The 17,735-nt window shown below is 38.5% G+C and overlaps 1 protein-coding gene across 1 annotated transcript in view; it reads left to right on the forward strand.

Annotated features, from left to right (window-relative positions):
- Positions 1–17,735, forward strand: part of LOC150108079 (dynein axonemal heavy chain 3-like) — a 1,881,116-nt gene that overhangs the window by 1,120,735 nt on the left and 742,646 nt on the right. Inside the window, exon 49 of the mRNA XM_090415945.1 lies at positions 14,868–15,085. Coding sequence (XP_090272071.1) covers positions 14,868–15,085 — 218 coding nt within the window. The remainder of the gene's footprint in view (positions 1–14,867; positions 15,086–17,735) is intronic.

Here is a 17,735-nt window from a genome sequence, read left to right on the forward strand (position 1 = left end):
ACTGTCTCATTAAGTATACCTCTTATCATTGAATCCACATACAAACTATCTCTTTTCTTTCAGTCTCTTGCAACTTTTACACTTTTCCAATTCACCCTTTCTTTTATTCTCTGTCTTTTGTACCACATGCCAATCATTTCTCCTGTTGCTTGAGCTCACGTTTTATCCTGTGAAGGAGTTCACCTAGCCGTGCAATTTCTTTCCCTGCTAGCATCCCATCATACACATTATTGCTTTCAACCACTTCAACTCTCATTTGTATTTTGTGCACTATCATTCACTGCTTCTGCTGCATTCTCCACAACACTTTGACAATCCTACCTTATATCCATAATATCAGTCACTTCATTCTTTTGCTCCCAACATGACTCGTGTTTCTTATACACACAAAACATTTCTGACAGATATTTTCTCCATTCTTGTTCTTATACCACAAACCATTCATTGTCAGCAATGAATATATTAAACACATGCTACATCGCACTAAATTCCACATGCTGATATTGATCAACATGAATGTCTTTGTCGCCATTTTTTTTTTAGCATCAGTGCCATAATGAAAAATGTTTCTGAACATATATTCCACAATAATAGTTGACTAAACAGCACCATTTAACAACACTGTCAAAAATAAGCAAAATACCAAGAAATATATAGGTGAGGGGGGAAGAACCAGAGGTCATTCCTGGAAGTTATGTAAAAGTGTGCTGAAGAGGAGTGTAAGGAGTAGATTTTTTACATGGAAAATTGTCAGCGAATGGAATGCATTACCAGATTATGTTGTTAATGCAAGGAGTTTAAGGATTTTAACATTTTATATGATAAATATGTTATCAGTTGAATGAATCTCCCATGATGAGTCTGTCAACTCCATGAAGAGTGTAATACTAATAATAATATCTACTAAAAATAATGACTTAGCTGAGCAACATGTGTATGCCATCCATTACTAAGGATGACACTAGCACCCCCTCCTTTCATCTCACCTTGATACTTCTGCATGTCTGTTCAATCTTCAAGTGAAGACTGCATGGTGACTCTCACCAATGGGGGGGGGGGGGGAAGAAGACTGATATCTCAGTTACTGTCAGATCCTCTGACAGAGACCAAATTCAAAACTCTTGATCATCATGTTTTCTCTTCTAAATATTGCTTGAGACATTCGTCACTCAGAAAATTCCATTCCCTTTCTGCTGTATGTTGTTTCCTCTTCCCACTTTATACTGTTGTAATTAAAATCTCCCATAATGATCACTCATTTTACATTGCCAAACTGATCTACCTGAACATTTTCTGCAGAGCACCTTATGCAGTCCCTGGCCTATAGAATATCCCACTAAATATTTTTTTCTGCCCATCTGTATATCACAGGATACATTTTTTTTAAAATTATTAATGCCATTTCCTTCCAAATTCTCCACTCTTAAAGGATTCAACTCATATCTTATCATAAGTAACACTCCACCATGTTTTCTGTTCTTTATCCTTCCAAGATACGCTCTACCCTTCTAATTCTATTCCTGTCAGAACATTATCTTCTACTAACCTCTTTTCACTGATTTCAGTAATCTTTGGACAGGCTGAGGCTATCAGTGCCAGCAAAACAATATTGCAATGAAGAAGTTCTTCAACATCATTTTCGATTCTTCCATGGTGCTGCAGGCAAAGAATTCATTTTTATGGATGACAGTGCTACACCATATCGTACACGAGCAGTGGAGATGCTTCTGGAGACTGAGTTGAGATCTGGGGGTGTGCCAGCACACCCCCAGATCTCAACCCTATAGAACACATTTGGGATGCAAAAGGGAGATGTATTGCTGCCCGAAATTTTCCTCCAGAAAACAAACAAGGCCCTTATCCTTGTTCTGAAGGAGGAGTGAGCCAGTTTGCCTGAGGAACTCCTGAATCACTTGGTGCTAAGTATGGTACAATGTTGTAAAAGCTGCTTTGCAGTTTGGGGTGGAAATATTCCATGTTTCAATACTGAAATGTCTCGTCTCTCTGCATGTTTTCTGTAAGTACTATACATTAATTCCTTAACTACGTCCTTAGGAAATTTGCAACTTTTGCCAAAAATGTATTGCAATTTAATTTGTATGAAATTTATAACACATTTTTTACGTTATACTGATTGACGTATAATTTTTTACTCTCTCTTGGAACCTCTTTTATGCTATTTTCCCATCTTTCCTTACTAATGGCACTTCTCACTACTAAAGCTTACATTAAAGCTTGGTAAGAGGAGCTGTTTAATTCCCTTGCACAATCTCATAATACACAGGCTGATATACAATCTAATCCCATGGCTGTGTGTTTTATTGAGGTTCTACAATATTTTTAGCCCTCCATTTCTTCATCCTCTATTCTCCTATCAGTCACCACTGGATGGTACATACTCACTCAGTAATTCAACTATTTGGTTTGGTTCTGTTACCTCCTCACCATCAGTACATTTTAAAGTCATCTTTCCATAGTCATTCCTTCTTTTACTTACCACATAGCAAAAGAACTCCTTAGGATTTCTTTTGGCCTTGTCAGCTAGCTTTCTTTTATAATTAGTTATGACCTTCCTTACCATATCAGTGATCTTTCTTGCCTGAGCATTGTACTGCTCATTAGCATGCTGATCACCTTTTTCTTTATAATCCCTCCACAATCTTTTCTTTGTGTGTAACTCCTGTTTAATGAAACTATTCATCTGTCTACTCCTACATGATTTATCCTTCTGACTCTAGGTATACGAAGTGGTATCAAAAAGTTTTGAGACTAGCTCTGTTTACGAGAAATTACTTTATTTATCTACATTTACACACTAACATCTTCAAAATAGTCCCCTTGCATATCAATACAGTGCTCCCAGCGTTCTTGCCATTTCTGGAATGTATCCTGGAGGTCTTCTTTTCGAAGCATGTCAAGCACCTTCTGTGATTCGTGCTGGATCTCCGCAATGGTGTCAAAACGGTGACCTTTGAGCTGGATCTTCATCTTCAGGAAGAGGGCAAAGTCTGCAGGAGCCAAATCTGGCAAGTAGGCTGGGTGCAGAAGTGAGAGCATGTTGTTTCTGGCACGAAACTCACGTGTGAGGAGAGCTCGGTGACAGAGTGCATTGTCGTCATGGAGCATCCAGTTTTTCGTGCACCACAGATCTGGTCACTTTCACCAAATGTCCTCCCTCAGACTCCTTAAAACCTGTCAGTAGAACTCGCTATTGACGGTCTGGCCCCTGTGGATGAATTCTCGATGCACAATGCCGCGAATGTCAAAAAAGATGACGAGCATGCACTTGTTCGAACTGCAGACCTGCCTCGCCTTTTTCGGTCATGGAGATGATGGGCTCTTCCACTGTGAAGACTGTTGCTTCATCTCAGGGTTGTACCCGTACACCCAAGTTACGTCACTGGTAATGATCCTCGACATGAAGGAGGGGTCATCCATGGCACGCTGACAGAGTTCTTGGAAGACTTCGACACGGTGTTCCTTCTGCTCCTTGGTCAGCAGCCTGGGGACGAACTTGGCAGCAACACGGCACATGTTTAAATTACACGTGAGGATTGCCTGGACTGTTCCGTATGACACACTGACAATGGCAGCAATGTTGTGGAGTGCTCTCCGACGATCCTCATGCACAAGCTGCTGAATGGTTTCGACATTTTTGGGGGTTGAGCTCATTGAAGGTCTTCCTATATCTCTCATCGTCTTCCAGTGATGTTCTTCTGCTCTTGAAGCACGCATGCCACTTAAAACACCTCATACGACTCATTGCAGCATCATCGTAAACTTTCCAAATCATGTCAAATGTCTCTGTGCCAGATTTGCCCAGTTTCTTGTAGAATTTCACATTTGCTCTTTGTTCTAACTTGCTGTCCATGATGAAATCGCAGATGTGCTAACGCAGGTGGTCAGAATAGCATCAGTTGCACAGCTCCCAATGTACACAGGACGATGTCTTTTGGCACACTGACTTATGAAGGTAGGTGCTCCCTGTGACTGTGTGTGCAGTCACAGGGAGCTGCACACACAGTCTGCAGTTTGTAACATGCCATCTGTTGGCATGTTACAAACCTAGTCTCGAAACTTTTTGATACCACCTTGTACATTCAGATACTGATTTCTTGGCATCCCTTCACCACCTCAGATGCATGAACAACATTTCTCCCCTCAAAATTTTTATGCCATTGCTCATAATCATCCTTTATAATTTCACATATATCTTCTTATTAGAAATTCTGTCTGTCTGTCTGGCAATTTCCCAGGTCAAGACTACATGATCACTTTCACTAAGCAGAATCAGCATAGCTAGATAGGTTAGTGGTAAGTTCTCTGATGCAATGATCAGATCCAGCACTCTTGAACCTCGAATTCCCTCTGTTACATGTTGCCTCAGGTAATTATCTCTCAGCATGTGTAAAAATTCCAATTACTTCCCTGTCTGTGAATATTCCTTCTTCCAATCTATGTTTCCATAGTTTAAATCCTCTAAAATAATTACTCGATCTGTAATCATCATTCTAATTTACAAATGAATTCTTGTAGATCATGGACGAATGCTGGTCTTGAAATTCATGCTTGCTCTTGTTATCATTCAGGGAGTGAGAGGTGTGAGTGAAATCTGATTATCGGAATAATGAATTACAGGTAACCCTCGTATAATGCAAATGTTGGGGTCCATAGAAACGGCGCGTTATATAAATCACATTGTGCAAGATTCAGATCACATACAAAAAGTAGGGTTATGTTCCGAAATTGGTTTTTTAAAAAAATTATATAAACAACAATGACATATCCAACAAAAATATATTTTTATTTAATTCAGGTAATTCATGTAAGTTAATAAAACATATAAACTATGACACAAATACATAGTGTAAAATTATAAAAATTACAAATTGTAATTAAGCTTCATTGCACGTAATGCATAAATATTTCAGGCAAAATAAAAATAAGTGCATATTTGAATCTTTCATAGCACGAGGATTTGAGGATCGGTTAATAAACATTAGAGTAATTCTGTCTTTGGAAACTTTGAATCCAGGAGCTGATCTTTAATTTTTCGAAATATAGGTGCGTTTTGGCATATTTTTCTAATATAACCCTGATTCATCAACATTGAACACCTGGTCTGCATCATAAATGTTTATAAACTTTGAGAGTTTTTTGTTTAATAAGATTTCATCTAAAGGAATTTTCTTTTGGGTGCATCTTCTTACCAAATCATTAGAGATTTCTTCATTTTTCTCTTAGAAAATTGCATATACAAGCAACGAGCTTTGCACTTACCATTGACCCAGCAATAAACACTTTCTCGGATTTTATGTTCATTGTGTTTGATTGTTTGAATTCTTGATTCATTTAAATTCAAAGTCCTTACAACAACTGGTTTTTCTCCATTTTTCAACCAATCCATGATTTTAATTTTTTTTCTTCGAGAGAAATTTTTTTTGAGACAAATTTTCTTTTCAATATTCATTTTTTCCCTTTCAAGGCAATTTGTAGTCATTACTATAAAAATAATTTTTTTACATAAAAAAGCATTACATATTAATTATGTATGTAACTCACCAGAAAATAAATTTTCAATATGCTTTCCTGGCAGAAAATGAAGACAATTTTCAACAATAAACACTTTATTTGACGTACATATGTACTAAAGGGTGTTTCCCCTAATATAAATTCACTACTTATAACTACCTGCTCGATATGGGAAGACACAAATTTAACGAAGATAAAATTTGATTTTTAAGTTGCGTGGTGAAAAATATATGAAAAGATAAAGGATTACCACAATTTCTAGACTGTGTTTTTGTCAAAACCGCGTTGAACAAGGGTTACTACAGTTTGTAGGCCACGTTATATTGAAACCATGTTGTATAAGTACTGCATTATACAAGGGTTACCTGTACTGACCATTTAAAATTATATATTTAGAAATTTATGTACATTTAATCATACAAATATAACATTTATTTTACAAATGATATTCTATATTTTTCAATTTAGCTACTTGAATACAAATTCTACCCTACAGTTCATCTTTATGAACTGGTCAATAACATTGTCATAAAAAGTTGGTTGTAACTTAATTTTCCCAAGCAACATGCACACTTGTAAAGGCTGCTGAAGCTCACTGGGTAGAGCTACGTTGACTGCATATGGCCTGTGTTTAAGCAACAGAGTGAGATGACGTGAAATGGCTATGCGCGCGCATGAAATCACAGTACTGCTGCGAGGACCTGTAAGCTCCTACAGCCGAGCAAGCCAAGGTAGCTTTGACTAGACAAGCAAGCATCGGTCTTCGATACACAATGCAAATCTCAATTATTGCCACGCAAACTTAAGACGTCTTCTTTCTACAAAAATAAAAGCCTAAATGGAATTCTTATAAATGCTTGCATTTATTAACAAATAAATAGTACTTCTTTCTCAATTAATGAGCTTGCACAGCAAGCATAGCAAAGAGAATTCGCCACTGTTGTAGATAGGCTTATACATTGGTAACACATGACTATTAAATTATTTAAGGAATTTACAACGTATACTGGAATATTAATTAAAAGAAACTTTAATAAATACTTCCTATACTTCGGCAATGTCACATTGCCATCTTCATGAGAACATACAAATATGGCACGTGCAAGCAGGCACTACAAAAAGTAAATGAAGCAGAAGATAAGAAACTACTGTTGTTCCTAAAGTCCTAATGGTGCTCCCTGGTGGGCTATATTGGGTTGTCTTGGCTGAAATTCTCAAGATGCAAGCTTCCCAAATTTGGGATAGTCTCATGCACCCAAATTTGTTGAGGTTTGGAAAGTTTTTTAGAGCTGAGGCTGATTCCATGAAAAATCTTTCATATTTAAATTTGCTGCAGTGTATTAATGTGGCTTTCTTCCAATGCATTCTGTGGTGGGTATCCAGAGCATGGTCTGCAAGCCCAGAGTCACTGTACTGGTGAAACCGGTACAGTGGCCTGTTTGACCAAAGTAGGACAGTTTACAGCTGCAAGGGACCATGTATACCCCAGGTAGGTCTAGGGGAAGTGGTTAGTCTTTGGTGGAGCAGATAAGGGATGCCAATTTTTTATATGGTTTGTAACAAGAAGTCAGGTCATATTTTTTTAAGATTTTGGTTAACTGTTCAGAGATGCCCTGGATATAGGGAATGGTGATGGATTGTGTAATCTTTGTTATGAAGGGGGGGGGGGGGGTAACTGGTTTTAATATTTTTTGAATTTTATGGGGGTTGTATCCATTGGCTAAGAAAGTGTTAAGGATGTGTATTTATTTCAGTGGTAGGGCATTGTCATCTGAACAGATTATTTTTTCCCTGTTATATAGTGTTTTTATAACCCCATATTGTTGTGTGTGTGTGGGGGGGGGGGAATTGCTGGTGAATGTATCTGTCTGTATGGGTGAGTTTTCTGTCAACAGAGAAAACCAAGGATCCATCAGGCTGGTAAGTGATTAGAGTATCTAGGAAAGGGAGACTGTTGTTTTCCTCTTTTTCCAAGATGAACTGGATTCTGGGGTGTTGGTTGTTTAAGTGTGTTACGAAGCAGTGGAGTGCATCTGAGCCATGTGACCAAATAGTGAACACATCATCAATGTAGTGAAGCCAAACAGTGAGTTTTTGTGGGGCTGAGTTTAAGGCTTTCTCTTCAGAAGTCTCCATAAAGAAGTTGGCCAGGGGTGGGGAGAGTGGTGAACCCATGGCTGTTCCCCTCTATCTGTTTATAGAATTTTCCTCCAAATGAAATAGCCTGAGTTCATTGTGAACTGAAATAGGGCTGAGATATCAGGAGGAAGTTTGGCTTGGATGAGCTCTAAGGTTTCCTTGAGTGAGACATTTGTGAATTGGGAGGAGACGTCAAAACTGACCATTATGTCAGTATGTTGGAGTGTGAGGTTTTCTATACTGGCTTTGAAGTGGGCTGAGTTTTTTATGTATGATGGTGTATTGCCAGTGTAGTGTGTGTTGAGTGCTTTGGCTAAACGTTTGGCTAATTTGTATGTGAGGGAATCAATGCCATCCACTATGAGATGTAATGGCACATTTTCTTTATGTATTTTTGGAAATCCATATATTCGGGTTGGAGGGGTCTAGAGTTAAAAAGGTATAGTTTGTTGGTAACTTGAAAATACTAGTGGTAGTGGTTGGCGGTAGATGGCATTGGTGTAGTTGCGGTCAGTTGGTGTATTGAGTGGCAGAGACAGACCCTCCCTTGATGAGTCTTTGGGCTCGATGGAGGTATCTAATAATAATAATAACTTTCCACAGGCCAAAACGTGATCTTCTTAAGGAACCTTTGGAGTGTTCTAATTTGGGAGCTGGTGGGATTATACACAATAGGGTGGTAGGTAGCCTGATCTAACAATAGAGCATTAAGCTTACCTGTGTAGTCGGTTTGGTTGAGAACCACAGTGGCATTTCCCTTATCCACTTTGGTGATTACTATTTTTTTATTTTTCTTCATTTCTTGTAGAGCTTTAGATTCTCCTTTGCATAGGTTGGTTTTTGGTGGTCTTGCTTTGGTGAGAATACTGGCTACATCCAATCTGATATTGTTGGCGATATGGTTTGGAAGGTTGCGGATACCACGTTCTATCTTAATCATTATTTCTTCAGCCAGTAGTTTCTTAGGAGATATGGCAAAATTGTGGCCACATGCCAGTGCATTGAGTGCCTCAGGCTTAAAAGTAACATAAGAAAGGTTGATTACAGTGTTGACTGGTTGTTGAGGTTAGGAGCTAGAGTCCATTTTCAAACCTCAACAAATTTGGGTGCATGAGACTGCCCCAAATTTCAAGAACTTCAGCCCAACAGCCAAGCCAACCCAATATAGCCTACTAGGGGCACCTTTAGGACTTTAGGAACAGCAGTAGTTTCTCTCTTCTGCTTCATTTGCTTTTTGTAGTACCTACGTGCACGTGTCATTGTTGTATGCTCCCATGAAGATGGCAATGTGACATTGCCGAAATATAGGAGGTATTTATTAAAGTTTCTTTTAATTAATATTCCAGTTTACGTTGTAAATTCCTTAAATAATTTAATATTCTTGCAAATGAATGTTATCTACATTTTCCCATATATCCTCCTGGATTCTAACAGCATATTGCATATTACATATTTAGCCCTGTTGGCATCTATTTCACACCTGATAACCTCAAATGAACTGCCTTCTTAATCCCTGATGTACTTCTGCTCTTCTTGGCTTTAATTCCTCTGCTATCATTAGCTAAACCTCCACCCCGTCCTATTCCTTTCGTCTTCTCTGAAGACACTGTATTCCTTGCATTCTGTTCCTATGATCATATTATCCTTGGTCAACCACATCTCACTGATGCCTGTAACTTTTGGCCAAGTTGTGTTAACCAGTGCCAAAAACTCCTGAGCCTTATTTTGAATACCTCTCGCATTAGTATAATGCGAGAACTAGTAAATTAGTAAAATACGAGAAAACTAAATATCTCCTTGATTTCACATCCATTATCCCCTATGTTACTTAGTTGACAAAAGTTAAACTGGAATGCTACATTTTGCATCATGTGATGACTCTCCCACTTACTAATTTCTAGGTTGCCTGAATCCACACTCACCTGCATGACCCCTCCCCCAAAACATTCTAGTTTCCCTAACTCTTAGCTTCCAAACTCTCCTTGAACAGCACTCTCTCAAGACTCTTGACACCAAATCCATTCATATTCAAGCTATTCACCTTATATAAATCCTTCTTTCCATCAAACTCACTACACTCATTAACAAACCCTACATGATTTCTCCTGCATAATCTGGACACCGACTCAGCTCACCTCTACATTGTAGGAGACCTGTACTAATCGTTCATGCAATGTATATCAAACTTCTCTAAAACTGACTTACTGACAAAGCATTCACAACTGATCTGACAAGCTTTGGAGACAGTTGCAGAAGTGCCACAACATCAGAGTGCAAGGGAAGAATCTCAGGAATACCTCCCAAAAGTTAGGAAGATAAATCAGGTAGGAGCTAGATGAATAAGTGGATCATTAAGCATCATCATCATATATTCACTGGGCATCCATATATGCCATGTGGTCACTCCGATACTCGGTGATGTGCCACACTAGGCTTCGGCATGTAGTCCTGTTGTATGCTGCTTTTCTGGAGACTTCGATTCTCTGAAGATCAGTCACTCTACACACACCATCCATCCATCTCATGATGATCTAACCCTTCCTCTTTTTCCAGGAACTGTACCTTCATTAGGTAGGAGCTGCAAAAATAAAAATACTGTGAAGAATATATAATAAGAAACATAATCAGCAAGCTCGTGAGCAACACAAGGCTCAGAAAAGAAAGGTGACCAGCATTGTAAGGCAGAAAAGATAATGAGATGAAATTAACTGAGCCGGCCAAAGGAAATTATTATTATCATTATCATTATATCGGTACATCTATGGAGTTTGAAGATTTATCTCTCGAGCTATCTATCCATACAATATCTAAAACACCTCTCTTTGAACTCATTGACAAATAAAACACTTAAAACTGAATCCCACAATGCATTCCAGTCATTCACCACACTCAAATATAAAAAAAAATCTAGTCCTCCACCCTTGTTAACTCTTACTCAATTTTCAGGGATATCTCTTGTTCTCCCACCTCTAGCCAATTGTTGAAATATTTTCCTTGCATTATTCCTATAAAACCCTTTCAGTAACTCAAATATGTCTATCATATTTTCTCTTTTCCACCTATCAACTAACTTTTGCAACTTACAAATACTCAATCGATTATCATATTGGCATTTCACAGACTTCTCACTAACTTGGTCCCTATCCGTGCATCTTCTCAACCACGTTTTCATCCCCAAGGAATCCAGGCCACCAAAAAACTTAAGCAGAGTAATCCAGATGTGGACACATTGTTATTTCACCCTACATGGAGTCGGCAGACTCATCGTGAGAGGTTCATTCAACTGGACAACGAAATATTTATCATACCGAATCTTAAAATACTTAACACTATACTTTCATTAACAACACATTCTGATAATGCATTCCATTCACTGGCAATTCTCTATGTAAAATATCCACTCCTAACACTCCTCTTCACCACACTCCTACATAACTTCCAGTGATGACCTCTGGTTTTTCCTTTCTCACCTTCTACTCTTTTTATAAACTCATCTGGATTAATCCAATAAAATCCTCTCATCTTAAATGTCTCTGTCATATCACCTCTTTTTCTCCTATCCACCATGCTCTGCAATTCACATTTTTCAACCTCTCTCCATAGCCAGCAGTCCAAAGTCCTGATATTCTTTTAGTCACTCTTCTCTGGATTCTCTCCAATGTTTCTACATCACATTGAAAACAAGGTGACCAGATTTGAGCACAATAATCATAGTGCTGCTATGATAAGACTACTTCTTATCATAGCAGCACTATGATGTGCAGGCTTTGCAACACAAGCAGTATGCCCTTTAAACTTCAATCACTCCCAAATCTCTAATCTCATCCACTTCCTCCAGTACAGCACCATCGATGTAGTACATAGCCTTATATTTCTGCACTCCAAAATGCAACTCCTTACACTTATTGACTTGCACTTATAGCCAAATTTGCATTAAGTTTCTGTAAAATGACCACTAATTCATTTACTTCTCTTCTCACATCAGTCAGCATCACATCTGCCACTGCAGTATCTGGATGGTACATCCTTGCAAAATGATCACTTGATTATTCTTTCTGCCTCTGTTACCTCCCGTCAGCAATCGTTAAAAGTTATCCTTCCATATTTCTTCCTTTTTCTTGCTGAATAGTGGAAGAATTCTCTGGAATTTTCTTTGGCCTGCTCAGCTAGCCTCCTCTTATTATCTGCATTTGTCCTCCTTACCATACTGGTCACCCTTCTTGCAGCTGACTGCCATTGTCTTTTCATATACTCGATAACTTTTTTCTTTTTCTGCAGCTCTCACTTAATGATGTTATTCATCCATCTGACTTTAGTCTGGTTTATCCTCCTGATTCTGGGTATACAATCTAATACTTCTTTCTTTTCCCTTAACCATCTCCTCATTCCTTTGCTAACACTTTTTCTTGAAGATTCCTGTGCCATGGCACTGGTCCAAGCTAACACCTCAGTTCATCATAATTACCTGCTTTATAATTATACATATAACCTTTTTAATTGGAAATTCCAGATATCTGGCAATCTCTCAGCTCAAGACCACATGATTGCTCTTCCCAGTTGGAGACAATACCACTACTTTGCTTACTGTGATGCTTTCTGATGATGACTCCAGATCTAGTACTCTTTCATGCTGAGTCCCCTCCATTATATGATGGTTTGAGTAATTATCTCTTTTCTTGAAGTTTTAGAAATTCCATTTCCTTCCCTTCTGGCAGTTGTATACAAAAGTTCATGAAATTTACACAAATGACTACTTAACAAAAAGTGCTCCTTGTTCAAAAAAGAAATACTTGCTGGTGGTTTATTAATTTATTATTATTATTATTATTATTATTATTATCTAGGCCTCCATGGAGTCAAAAGACTCATCGTGGGGAGGTTGTTTTTAGGAAATACAAAGTTTATCATACGACTACTTGAACCCAGTGACCGTTCCCAATCCAACCACTCTCTCAGGCAATGCATTTCAAGGTTCAACCACCCTCCACACAAAGAAACCACTCCTCACCTTCTTGCACACATCCTCCTTTTGTAACTTCCAGGGATGACCCCTTGTCATCGCTCCTTTCCGCCATTCCACCAAGTGAATGAACTCTCCAATCTCTACCCTGTAACTGCCTCTGAACAGTTGAAAAGTCTCGATCACATCACCTCTCATTCTATCCACCAAACTCTGCAGTCCACATTCCCTCAGTCAATCCTCATAACTCATATTGTACAGTCCTGAAACTATCTTTGTTATCCGTCTCTGTACCCTTTCCACAATCAATTTATCCCCTTCAAATCCTGAAGACCAAATCTGAAAACAATAGTCTAAATGTGGTCGTATCAGCATCTTATACAACGGAATGATAACTCTTTTATCTCTGCAGGTCCTTCTCAGTATTGCAGCAATCCTCTGAGTTACCCTCTCCACCTTTGCAATATGCTCCCTGAATTTCGATTTTCTCTCAATCATCACCCCCAGATCTCTTGTCTCCCCTGCCTCCTCCAGTACAGCTCCTCCAATCGAGTATGCATCCTCCCATTGATGGATCCCAAACCTCAATACTTTACATTTTGCTGCAACGAACCGACACCCCTATTCATTTGCCGATCTGTCTAGTTTATTCAAATCCTCTTGCAGGGCTACCACATCTGCACTATTACTGATAACCCTTCCCAGCTTCACATCATCTGCAAACAACTGAATGTCCCCTTGCAATCCATTGACAATATCATTGATATAAAGATTGAACAATACAGCCAGTACTGAGCCCTGTGGAACCCTACTTGTAACCTTCTGCTTCCTTGATATTGCCCCATCATGCACAACCCTCTGATACCTATCAGTCAGCCAATCCCGAATGCAATTGACTAACCCACCATTTAAAACCATGTGCTGCAACTTAAATATCAGCTTATCGTGTCAACACCTTTGCAAAATCCAAAAAAAAATGGCAGTATATGCCTTTCCCTCATCAACTGCTCTTAAAAGGCAATCATATTACTAAAGCAAGTGCGCACCTTAACAAATCCATGTTGATTCTCACAGATAACATTACCCTCATCTGCCCAACACTGTATTTAGTCCCTTACTATTTTCTCCAAGATCTTAGCAACTACTGATGACACACAAACAGGCCTATAATCAGACACTTCCAGTCTGCTACCGCCCCTTATGCAGCAGCTCTATCTTACCTTCCTTCCATACCCTGGGTTTCCTGCAGCCAGACTTTTATTGAAAAGCCAGGTCAACGGAGCTATCAGTTCTTTAGCACAGTCTCTCAGAACCTGTGTGAAATACCATCCAGTCCAACAGCTTTACTGGTATCTAGAGTATTCAGTATTTGAAACACCCTCTTCTCTTTGCACCTCTAAACCCTGAACCTGCCCTATCCCTCAAGTATTAAAACCTCCTCCATGATAAAATACTCCAATAAAGTGCTCATTGAACAACTCCACTATGTCCTATGCATCAGTCACTCTATTCCCATTTTTATCCCGCAATGTCATTCTTCCACAATCGTTTCTCCTCCTACTGGCCACATAGCTAAAAAATTCCCTAGGATTTTCTTTGGATCTTAGTGCCAATTTTTTCTCATATTCCAGTTTTGCCTTCCTCACCATTCTTGTCATTAACTTAATAATTATTATTCTCAAACACCAACAAGCTTTTGTTTGGAACAAGGAGAATTTTTACATGTATTCATGTATATCTGTCATGGTTGACCAAGCCTGATTAATGGAGTGTTTAGCATTTCTGTTCTCTGTCAAGAGACTGCTGATTCAAATCAGGCCACAGACATGGATGTTTGCAATTGTTTGTCTGGTCTGTCAGGTGGGAAATGAATTTCATTTGCTATTGTGTGTGCGAGATCTTGTCATGACTTATCGGATGCCTTCAAAATATCCTATGTGTTGTCTGTATTAAGAGTTTCCATATTATGTAAAAATAACTAAATGATACAAAACACACACACACATTTAATAAAATAGGGGGAAAATCCAATCCACCCACAATAATAATGTACTGTTTCAGATCATCTTTTTGTCATTGTTTATTATTGTTTATTTCATTTAAAATAGATTTTAGATATTTTATTAATGAATAATGTGTTTCTTAAATTTTATTACAGCCTGACTGTTCAGACTTTATAACTCACATCTCACATTTTTAATGGACAAATAAAAGCATGTCATTCTTTTTAATATAGAATCCTCCTGCTGGAGTAAAGTTGGTAATGGAAACTATCTGCATTATGAAAGGAATCAAGCCTGAACGTAAACCTGATCCTTCTGGATCAGGCAAAAAAATAGAAGAATATTGGGGACCCTCACAGAAACTTCTTGGTGATTTAAAATTTTTAGACAGTCTTAGAACTTATGATAAGGATAACATACCAGAAAATGTAATCAGTGTTATTAGAGAAAAGTAAGTATTTTTTTGATTATAGTTATTTTTGCATATTCATTGCAAATATAACTGACATTAATTGATTTAGACTCCTACATAGTGAGCTACCATAAAACGTATGAAAAAAAATAGTTATGGAATACGACTAATGTAAGAAAATATAATTTACTTGCACAATTTTTGGCTAGGTTTTCTAGCCATTGTCAGTGCATACAGAGGAAAAGAGATAAACTTAAAACAGCACTTTAAATGTAAGCACACGTGATTTCATATGCTATTACCTACTGGAGATAACTCCATCTACAACTAAAGAAACACATTTAAATAATTACTAATTCAGTCAACATGTGGATGATGACTGAATTAGTAATCAGCTCTCACTACTCCATCATGCAATGCATTCCATGGCTCAACCATCCTCCATGCAAAGAAACCACTCCTCACCCTCTTTCTCAGAGTTTCCTTTCGTAACTTCCAGGGATGGCCCCTTGTCATGACTCCTTCCCGCTGTTCAACCAAGCAAAAGAACTCCCCAGTGTCCACCCTGTAACCACCTCTCAACAGTTTAAAAGTCTCAATTATATCACCCTCCTTCTTCTATCCACCAAACTCTGCAGTCCACACTCACACAGCCGATCCTCATAACTAACATTGTACAGTCCTGACACCATCTTTGTTATCTGCCTTTGTGCCCTTTCCACAGTTAATTTATCCCCTTCACATCCTGGGGACCAGATCTGAGAACAATAGTCTAAATGTCTGATCAGAGTCTTATACAATGGAATGATAACCATGTTGTCTCTGCAGGTCAGTGTCCTTCTCATTATTGCAGCAATCCTCTGTGTTACCTTCACTACTTTTGCAATATGTCCCCTAAATTTCAGGTTTCTATCAATCACCAAACCCAGATCTCTTGTTTCTCCTACTTCCTCCAGTTTAACTCCTCCCATAGACTATGCAGCGTCCCATCGATGTGTCCCAAACCTCAAGACCTTACATTTTGTTGCATTAAACTGACAAACCCCATTCATTTGCCCATCTATCTAGCTTATTCAAATCCTCATGCAGGGCTACCACATCTGCATTATTACTAATAACCCTTCCCAGCTTCGCATTATCCGCAAACAACCGAATATCCCCTTGCAATCCACGGACAATGTCATTGATATAAAGGTTAAACAATATAGGTCCCATTACTGAGCGCTGTGGAACCCCACTTGTAACCTTCTGCCTCTTTGATATTGCTCCACCATACACAACTCTCTGATAATCGGACAGCCAATCTTGAATCCAGTTGACTAATCTGACATCCAGACCCATGTGCTGTAACTTTAATATCAGCTTATCATGTGGCACCCTGTCAAATGCCTTTGCTAAATCTAGGAAAATGGCAGTATATGTCTTTCCCTCATCTAATGCTCTTGTAACTTTATCATAAAAGGCTAGCATGTTGCTAAAACAAGAGCACCCCTTCACAAATCATGTTGACTCTCACTAATAACATTACCCTCATCTGCCCAATGAAGTATATGGTCCCTCACTACTTTTTCCAAGATCTTGCTAACTACTGATGACACACAAACTGGCCTATAATTAGACACTTCCAGGCTACTGCCCTTATGCATGGCACTATCTTACCTTCCTTCCATTCCATGGGTACCTTTCCTGCAGCTAGACTTTCATTAAAAAGCCAGGTCAAGGGCACTTTCAGGTCCTTAGCTCATTCTCTCAAAATTCATGGTGAAATACCATCCAGTCCCACAGCTTTACTAACATCCAGTACTCAGTATGTGGAACACACACTCTCCTCCTGCACCTCAAAACCTCGAACCTGCTCTATCCCTCTAGTATTCAAATTGACTCCTCCAGGATGAATCACTCCAATAAAGTGTTCATTGAACAGTTCCACTATGTCCTCTGCATCAGTCATTCTATTCCCATTTTTATCCCACAATCTCATCCTTCCACAGTCATTTCTCCAACTACTAGCCACATAGCTAAAAAATTCCCTAGGATTTTCCTTGGATCTAAGGGCCAATCTTTTATCATATTCCAGTTTCGCCTTCCTTACCATACTAGTCACTATTCTGGCCTGTTTCTTATATGATTCATGCATCTTCTCTTCACCTGTCTCATTATATCTCTTCCATAGCCTCTTTTTCGCAAGTAGCTCCTGTTTAATATTGTTTGTCATCCACTTTACTCCAAATTGGGTCCTCGTCTTCACAACTCGTGGAATACAGCTTACCATTGTCGTGACGTCCTGTTTTCATGTTGTGTTCTAATCCGCCATCTTGTTACAAGTCACTTTCATAAAATAAAACACAACTAGTTGTAAATTGATCACCAATCGAAGGGTAGAGAAATTTCTATTATACTGCGCCACTCTATCCTTAGATAAGTCTATATAAAATAGTACGATCAATTCAAAGTTAGTTGGCAGTCTTTTCATTCATTCAGACCGAAGTATTTATTTTCTTTCTGGGATTCCTACTAGATTCGAATTTTTGTGAGTGGTGCAGTAAAAAGAAATTCAGGAAAATACAATAGTTAGATTAACAAATGAAACATTTAATATAGGTTACATAACACATACATAAATATTACTTCTAATTTTTATAGCAGAAATAAGTCAAACATTAAGTCAAGTTAATCACATTAGCACAAT

The sequence above is a fragment of the Typopeltis vanoorti genome, chromosome 3, assembly GCF_054136105.1.
Source record: "Typopeltis vanoorti isolate ZY-2024b chromosome 3, IOZ_Tvanoo_1.0, whole genome shotgun sequence".
NCBI lineage: Eukaryota > Metazoa > Arthropoda > Arachnida > Uropygi > Thelyphonidae > Typopeltis > Typopeltis vanoorti.